Source organism: Physeter macrocephalus, chromosome 18, assembly GCF_002837175.3.
Source record: "Physeter macrocephalus isolate SW-GA chromosome 18, ASM283717v5, whole genome shotgun sequence".
Lineage (NCBI taxonomy): Eukaryota > Metazoa > Chordata > Mammalia > Artiodactyla > Physeteridae > Physeter > Physeter macrocephalus.
In genome coordinates, this window is record NC_041231.1 from 9063173 (window position 1) to 9072310 (window position 9138).

The 9138-nt window shown below is 47.4% G+C and overlaps 1 protein-coding gene across 2 annotated transcripts; it reads left to right on the forward strand.

Annotated features, from left to right (window-relative positions):
- Positions 1-1883: 1883 nt before the first annotated feature.
- Positions 1884-8633, forward strand: MKRN2OS (MKRN2 opposite strand). 2 transcript variants are annotated; one of them, XM_007126226.4, is made up of 4 exons: positions 1884-2562; positions 5954-6003; positions 7004-7166; positions 7968-8633. In XM_007126226.4, the coding sequence occupies exons 1-4, from the start codon at positions 2264-2266 to the stop codon at positions 8206-8208; spliced, it is 753 nt and encodes a 250-aa protein (XP_007126288.2). In that variant the 5' UTR covers positions 1884-2263; the 3' UTR covers positions 8209-8633. The 2 variants fall into 2 exon arrangements, with proteins under 2 accessions (XP_007126288.2, XP_054935968.1); XM_055079993.1 differs by lacking the exon at positions 5954-6003 and having other exon boundaries at positions 2505-2562.
- The last annotated feature ends 505 nt before the right edge of the window (positions 8634-9138 follow it).

The following is a 9138-nucleotide window of genomic DNA, read 5'->3' on the forward strand; positions in this document are numbered from 1 at the left end:
GCGTCCGCCTGCCGATGCAGGGGAACCGGGTTCGCGCCCCGGTCTGGGAGGATCCCACATGCCGCGGAGCGGCTGGGCCCGTGGGCCATGGCCGCTGGGCCTGCGCGTCCGGAGCCTGTGCTCCGCAACGGGAGAGGCCACAGCAGAGGGAGGCCCGCATACCACAAAAACAAAAAAAAAACAAAAAAAAACTTGAGATATAGCAAACTACAGGGAAGTGCATAAAATACAAATATACATATGTGAATTTTTACGTATGTATACGCTCATGAAACCAGTAACTAGATCAATATAAAGAACTTTATCAACACTCCAGAGGGCTCCTTTATGCCACCGGCCGGTCAATACCTCCCAATTGTTCAATTGTTTGAACAATTGTTTCAATTGTTCTTGACTTTCATATAAATGAAATAATTCAGCATCTACTATCTTGTCTTTCTTCTTTTGACCAACATTCCGTGAGATCGACCCATGTCGATCCGGCCCGCGTAATGCAAAACAAAACAAAAAACAAAAAAAAACACCAGTATCAAAAAACCTCATCTAGGTATGTGGGAATAAATCTAATAAAAGTTGTTGAAAACTTGTACACTGAAAACTACAAGTTTTCCAATATTCTTCCTAAGTTTCTGAGAGAAATTTCAAAAGGTTTAAGTAATTGGAGGTATACACCATGCTCATTCATCAGAAGACAATATTTTTACAGCAAAGTAAAAACAACATACAGCTGTGTATAAGTAAGTAAAAACACTAGTCCTGAACTTGAATTGGAAACAGCATTTAATCTTTATGTGTATGCATGTATGCATGTGTGTGTGTACCTTTTTTACCCTGCTCTGTTCACTGAAAAGATCAAGAAACGATTTTAAAAAAAGAATGCGCGCGTATTAAAAATATTTATTAAGGCATGGTTCCTCTGTTTCTTTTCATAGGACTAAAAATAGCTCTTGGTGTCATGAAGATGAATGTATTCTCAGTTGAAAGTAACTTGGGTCACACAAACAATCGAACAGTAGCGGTGGTTTTATTAATAATGAACAATCTCAGATCCTTGTCACTTGAGCTGCGTGTCTAGCTATAACCTGTCTGCCTTCGCTGTAACAAGAGAAAGTTGGTTGAAATGATTTCTAAGGTCTTTTTTATTGCTGTGAGTCTGATCATCAGTCCATATTATTACACTGAATATGTGCTTTTCTGCACTTCAGCGTACTGTAGCTTATTTAAATGCACATTAGGAAACACTTTTCTGAAGCGCCTTTACCTGCCATGACACCTTCTCTGTGGTCCCTCTACGATCGCTTTTCTCTGGAACCACAGGCATCAGGAGGTGGTTGGCTAAGTAAAGTGTGTTGCCACCAAACTTTGGATCCCTCTGCAGGCACTGAAAGGCTGAGCTGGACCTACACAACTAATAGTGTGAAAAAGTTTCCAAGATGAGAGAGAACCACAAGTTTCAAAACACTATACAGTAAAACAACGTTGGGGTTTGAAGAAAGAATGTGGAAATATTCACTTATCTTACCCTGCAGTTTTCTCCCGGGAGTACAATATGGTGGGTGGAAAAATGCTATGAGAAATGGGGGGCATTACCTTTCTTTCCACATATCCTGCTTAAAATTATTTTAAAACTGAAGAACCATAAAGTGCATATAGTAAAACGTACAGCTTGATGTATTTTCACAAAATGAATATTCTCATATAATCAACACGTAGATAATGAATCAGCACAACCCCACACCCCAGGCCCCCCTCATGCCCTCTTCCAGTCAGCACCCACCACCTTGGGTAACCACTATCCCTATCCCTGTGCTGTTAATTTTTTATGAGCAAGAGTCCGTCTACAATATAAAATATCAAAAGAAAAATAGCCTCAAAGTAAGGATTCCATTTATTTATCCCAAACCCAAACGATATAACCTATTCTAGAAAACCAAAAGTAAATGTGGGTCACTAACTCCAAGAAGCTCACAGACAAATTAAATAACAGCGCTGGTGGAAACAAATACAAATGCTGCCAGCGCAGGGGAACGCTGGGGGAAGCTGAGGAAGGTTTCACAGAAACGTAGGGCTTTGGAGAAGGAGGAGGAGCTGGCTATCGACTGTTGCAAAATGTACAAAGGCTAGAAAGAAACGTTGTGAGCACAAATGAAGCTGGCTCTTTAAGACACCTGTTTATGGGGAGGCCTGGTTACAGGTTAACCCTAGCTGTTTTGGCTTCTGAAGCCACCAGTCAGAATGACATCACTGTTATCAGGTTACTCGGATGGAGGGCATTTGCTGGCCACGTAATGAGGAAAAGGAAGTCCCAGGGAACGCACCCCTCCTTGCTCAGGAGGGGAAAGCCATGCAGCGCTCAGAGGCTGGGAAGCCTATCATCAAATTCAACCACTGTCAGAAGTACATCTACAGCTTCAGCGTGCCGCCATGCTGCCCCCTCTGCCGGCAGGACGTGGGCTCCAGGAAGCTGGAGGAAGCACCTGTCAGCATCCCTAATCCGTTTACCAATGGGCATCAAGAAGAGTGTTCATTCCTCCTCAGACCAACTCAAGGGACGTTTCTTAGGTACCGTGTTTTATGTGTTGCACTGGATTGTGCAAAGCTTTCCTTCTCTGTTTTAGTCACTTAAACTTTTTCTTTTCTTTTCTTTTTTTTTGCGGTATGTGGGCCTCTCACTGCGGTGTCCTCTCCCGTTGCGGAGCACAGGCTCCGGACGCGCAGGCTCAGCGGCCATGGCTCACGGGCCCAGCCGCTCCGCGACATGTGGGATCCTCCCGGACCGGGGCACGAACCTGCGTCCCCTGAATCGGCAGGTGGACTCTCAACCACTGCGCCACCAGGGAAGCCCTAAACTTTCTTTTTCGAACGTGCTATATACAGTGTGAGCTTTGGTGGGCAATCTTTTCAGTGTTCTGGTGTTAAATCCTAAAATGTAGGCCTTTTTGTTCGTGAGAATAGAACGGTGTATACTTTCCTGGAATGATAAGAGCAAGAATATACGAAGGTCAAACCTGCTTATACAATTTTAAGAGAGAGGAATCGATAGCCTGGAGATTTTTTTTACCCATAGATTTTGTGCTAAGAGGCTAACTGGGAAAATGACCCTGCAGCTAATCTCATCAAAATAATACCTTTATTTCGAGTTAGTTTGTAACATTTGTGACAAGCAGGTACCCTGCACAGAGCCTGAAGAATGGCCACATACAGACTGTTTTGCATGGAGATGCGTGAAATTGAGACTAGAGCTGGTCTGTTTCAATGGTAGATGTCACCTGACTTTAAGAAGTATTTCAGAAATCAAAAGAAAGGACGGTGCCTTCTTAGAGTCCTGAGTTTACAGGTGGAACTGGAACTGGCCCTGCACAAGCCAGGTTTCAAGAGAACGGTGATGGGTAATGGGGCGAGCTTCGGGAAGAGTGTCGTGCACACGACTGTGGTCTGATGCCCAGACCTTCCTGCCTCCTTGAAACATACCCTCCTGAGTCCCTCATGCCCTCTAGTGCTGGTTTGGGATAAGAAAATTGGAGTTGACTACTTCCCTGCTCGCTAACTTCCTTAATCAATTTCCTTCCAGTCCCTATGGGGATGAAACGAACCAACGTGTGTAGGAGGCATTGGTCAAACACTAGGGGCAGCACAGACTGCACTCTGACCCTTCCCCGGGGAGGCAGCAGGATGCAGAGGGGACCGTGCAGGCTTGTATGGGGGCCAAGAAGCCCCCCATTCCTACCCTGATTCACACCAGCTCCAGGACCCTCTCCGAGTCTCTGGTTCCTCACCTGTAAAATGAGGACCCGCTGACCTTGCAGAGTTGTGAGGGTCGGTGAAAAGGCCTATAAAGCTGGCCCGGGTGCCAGGCACGACGTTGAACCAACATGCTCCTTCCTGTCCCAATATTTTCATACTCAGCTCAGAACGTGACTGGCGGAACCTTCATTTCTACCTTAACCAGAATCCTGAAGCCCAAAGTGTTTTATAAGGCCCCTCATTCACGCACACTTGGAGTTAGTAACTGGTTGGATTCCGAAAGCTTTTGAACAGAGGTTAAAATTCAGAATTCATTTCCTGTTACGCTGGTTCATTCAACAGGTCCTCACTGAGCAGCTCTGTGTGGGAAATGCTAGGGATGTCATAGTGAACAAGCTGCAGCCCTGCTCTCCAGAAATGACACAACACGCGATAGGCTTTCAGGCTAGCACCTGAAAAGCATTCATCTCTTCTGTGATGCGGCGGTGGTGACACTAACAGGCCTGGCCTCCCTCGGCAGCAGCAGAAAGGAGGTGGTGGTGCTGAAATACACCGTGCGCTTAGGCATCTTCCTATCCCCCTCAGGAACTCCGGCCAGGATCTGCAGAACCCAAGCAGGCTCCTGCCCACCAGTCCCTCGAAGGCCGAGTTCCAGACTATTTTTTCCCCTCTCATCCTGTTTCTAAACCCTCAGGACCAACTCCCACAACTCATCTTGAGACGATTTCATCTACTTCATTAGAGAAGCAGCAGTGACTCAAAGGAATCACGGAGGCTCTGATCTAACTAGATGAGGGTCCCTCAGGGCTGCCACATCGGGTTGTGCAGCTTGTGGGCTGCACAAAGGCACCTGGCCAAGGCAGTGGCGGGTACTGAAATTCAGCCTGCATTCCACTCACCCTGGGCAGCGCTGCATCTGCAGGAAGAAGGGGCACCTTTTCTTAATCTGTACAAAACTATCATACGGGATGGGGTGGCCCTGGCCCTGCCCCATCACATGCTTCTGTAACACTTCTCAATCTGTTAACAACTTGTTAAACTAAAACTAAAAAAGTCTTCTCTGGAAGCAGGCAAACCCTGTGAGCCAGGGACCTCCTTTCCCGTTGTGTCACTAGCCCTTCACTCCAAATGACAGGCCCGTAGTTGACATGGTACATGAGTGAGAAATAACTGAAGGAGAGGCAGGAGAGCAGGAGTGAGAGGGAACACCTGGGATTTAGGCAGGAAACAGAGAGGCTGTACCTGCAGGGAGTGATCTTGGGATGGCACACATCCGGGTCCAGCGCCGTGATCGGCCACCCAAGACTTACTGTTTTTCCCAGCTTCATTCTCAACCTCTGAGCCCACAGGGTCTCAGAAAACACACGGTGGCTGCAACAAGACGGCCTGGGGGGATTGCTCTGAAGAGGTGGGGCAGCCATTTGTGTCCTTGGCCATTGTAAACCCCGGGACTGCTTGCTTTAAGGAGGAACCAAACATTCAGAACTGTGGTCTGACAAAGGAGCTTCGTCATTTAAAAATTACCTGACTTATTTGACACCTGTACATGGTAGCACTCAACAGGCATTTTATTCTTACAACCAGCTCGCTAGGAGGCTTATGCTATTTCCATCTTACAGGTGAGAAAGTCTCGGGGCAAATAAGTGATGGCCTGGGATCATATAGAGAGGTTAAATTACCTGGAGTTACACATCTAATGCACAGTCCTGGGGGAAGAATAATTTCAGGAAAGAAGGGCTGTCCAGGAGAAGTGAGTGCGGCCACAGGCTTCAAGACCACGTTCGTTTCAAAGGTAGAAGTCCACTGAGGTGCTTTCAGGACCCTCTCACCCATGTTGGCCTGAGGAACGGGCTGCCCTCTCACACTTAAGGAGCAAAGAATCAGGAGCTTCCTGAACAGCTGACAGCCGGGTGGGCCCCTCTGCTGCAGAGCCAGGCGTCACGCTGACGTTACGCTCCAGCAGGGCTGGCCTTCCAGCACACTCACCTGTAGGACTGCGGGGGCCAAGAAAATCCAGAGGGGGTGCAGGGCACTGTTTTCTACCTCACATGTACTCTTGGCCTTTCCAGTAACCTGGCCTCTGGCACCGAGGCCGAGTTCTGGCACCAGCCAAGAGGGGAGGCCCACTCTTCTCCTCCCACTTTAAATACCAATTCTACACGCCTACTGTGTGCAAATGAGTGGACAAAAACGCTCTTGTTTCTTCTAGGGAGTATGACGGAAGGTCTGATCTTCACGTGGGGATAACCAACACAAATGGTAAGTGCACTTTCATAGCTTAAAAAGTTCCCCCAATACCTGGTTAGAAGAGAGCGGTATTTCTAGAGAAAAAGTATTGTGGCAACATTACTAACAATACTAAGTATCTGAAAGCTCTTTAATGTTTTCTCAGCCAAGAGCTGAGAAAACGTTAAAAACATTGCAAACTTGTATGTTTTTTGTTAGTTTTTAAGAGAGGAAGAAACAGACATCCAGAGAGGATGAGTGGTCCAAGCCCCCATCTTGTGTTAGAAGCAGACCCTCTGCTCCCAATGCTATACTCAGCCCACTGCCACTGGGTCCTCATACTCCGGGGCCTCCAGGGGCCAGGCAGGAACACCAGGGATAAACTGGGGGGACACAGCACCTGAATGTGTGGTAGGGCCTGCGAAAGTTTGCTTTAAAAAATCAGAAAAGCGGCACATTTAAATAAAATGGTTCCTTTGGCCAGATTTAGCTTGGAGGGCACAGTCTGCAGGAAAAGGCCTGGGGAGTGCAGCCAGCAGGAGGGTGCAGGCGTGGGAATGGTGAGCGAGGCCAGCCACTTGCGGCTGCCATCAGGCCCCACAGGTGAAGTCTGATTACAGCCCTTGCTGCCCCCTTGAGGCAGGAGAACTGACACTGTGAACAGAAACCCAGGACTGGGTTTTGAACTCAGTGACTGTCACGAGCAGTGAAATGTGCACCAGTCTTTGTCAGGAGAAACGTACTGCTGATGGAAGGAAATGAGACGGACGCCTCTGTAGACAGAGAACTTCAACAAAAATATTTGGAGATGATGACCCCAGCACCTATTACTGTCTCGTTTCTCTGGGACAACCTCGGGTGCTGAGAGCAAGGAGGCAGAGGCTCCCTGGAGCAGGGGGTTCCAGAGCTCTCGGACGGCAATCGGGAAGTGCTGTCTGGGCTCCTGCTGTGTGCAGTTACCAGGGGGCTGCTGTCGGGTTCACCGGGGTGCGTTTCCCCTGACGCCTCCGTGTGATTTTGGTTTCGGCGGCAGGAGTCGTGTATAATTACACGGGGCACGGTGTCCAGCGAGACAGAGCAGGCTGGGAGCAGAGTGTGACTATCCCGCTCCTGCAGCCCGGCATGTTCGGACTGATGGACCAGTGGGACAAGTACCTGGAAGACTTCTCCACCACGGGGGCCTGGCTGCCTCACAGGTAGGACAGGGCCCTCACTCACCACCAGGTGCCATCACAGCTCACAGAGGAGGCTAAGCTGCGCTGACTTTCATGTTGAGCCTGTACTGAGATAGTGGTGTCTGTAACAGAATTAAGCAGGGGCTGAATTACTTGGGGTTTCTGCAGAGGTGAGCTAGCACACATTTCCCCAATAGAACTACAGCACTCTAAGAGCTGAAAGGACCAGAACTTAGGACTCTAGTTATTTTACTTATTCGACTCTTTTACACACTCGACATTTAATAATGCGTACAGCAAAACCCACAGTATTATATTCCCTTAAAACAAAACAATTTTAAATGAGGTTCAAAATGGAAACCTATCTAAAGCTCCCCCCTTTTTAAGTTTTAGCAATTTTGAAATTAATTTATCGATTCCTTGGCCCCTTATCACTGTAGAAGATATACAGCATACTTGTGGACTTAAATTGTTCTGATGCTTCCCTTGAAATAAGTTTAGACACTGTAGGATATCATAAAACGCAGACATGGAATTCCACTTCGAGAATCTAGAATTTCAGTGAAATTAAGTTCCTCAAATTGGGGCCTATATGCAACTTGAGTCACCACTCTGGACACCTCGGTGAGTCCTATCTGTACTTAAGCTGCAAGCAGAAATAGCCCCAGATGCCAAGTGTCCCTCAGAACTGCACCTCTGGACACTCTGTCATCAAGGGGGCCAGCACACATGGGGGCCCAGCTTGCAGCGAGATTAAAATTATGAAAGGCCTTGGGCAGCTCAGGGCTAAGCCTTGTCTTCTCGATGTCCTTGCCCCGTAAGGTACGGAGAAGACCACCACAACTGCTACAGCTACGCCCTCAAGTTCATTAACTGCGTCCTGGCCACAGAGGGCGAGGGGTGGCTGGACCGGGACGAGTTCACGGAGAAGTTCGTGATCCCGAGGACGAGGAAGGCTTCCAAGTACATCATGCTCTACCGCATGATAGAAGAGCACGGCTTCTACGTCATCGACCCCCCTGGTCCCCAGACAAGCCCACGTCCGGGAAGCGGCTCGTGCTGAGCAGGCATCGCACCTGAGAGCAGACAGGAAGGGATGTCTGGGGGTTGCTGCCTGGAACGGCTACCGGGCCTCTACATGTCTTAAACTGTGGTTAATAAAAAAGAGTTATGGCTTCCAGTTATGGCTTTACGCGTATTTCAGCTTACTGCAGTGTAAGAATTTACGAAATTAATAAAATTAATAAAAATTGTCCTGGGTTTGCAAAATTGTAGGCACCACAACTAAAATTCTTTTCACGGTAGTTTGGGGTCCATGTTACAGCATAAAGCGGCAGCATCTTTTATTCACAGAGCAATGAGAACTCTTCCTATAAATTAATTAGGGAACAAATTCACCTTTCAATGTGAATCCAGAAATTGGGGATTTGTAGGAAGAGACCCTTACAGTTTATGAAGTAATGACTGCCTTCACCTCATTGTTTTTAAATAAAAAGCACATGGTAACCTTCTGACAATCAACAAGAGTTAAAAAAAAAAAAGAAAAAGAAAAAGAAAAAAGAAAAAAGGTCTCAGAATCTGAGCCGGGCACCATGCACTCCTCCTGAGTCAGCTTGTCTGCACGCACAAACAGGACTGACAATTCCTCAATCAACCTGCTTCCCTGGCCTGAGGGGGGGAGTTGGGGTGTTGGAGTTACCACAGCGAATCACCTCCTCTGCCCACTCTAGGTGCAGAATTCAGAAAGGACACGATGAAAGTCCGTTTTCTTTCTCTAATACCTTCAGGACGAGGAAGGGGACGACTGAGATGAGTAACCACAAGGATTGTTAACAAGCACATTAGAATTTTTACACTCAAATAATCAGACTTTAAATAGCCAGGGAGCAAAACATTTCAGGATTCCTCTTTGGAAACTGCTTCCAGAACTCTGGTTTTTTTTTTCTTTTTTTTTTTTTTTTTTGCTGTACACGGGCCTCTCACCGCTGCGGCC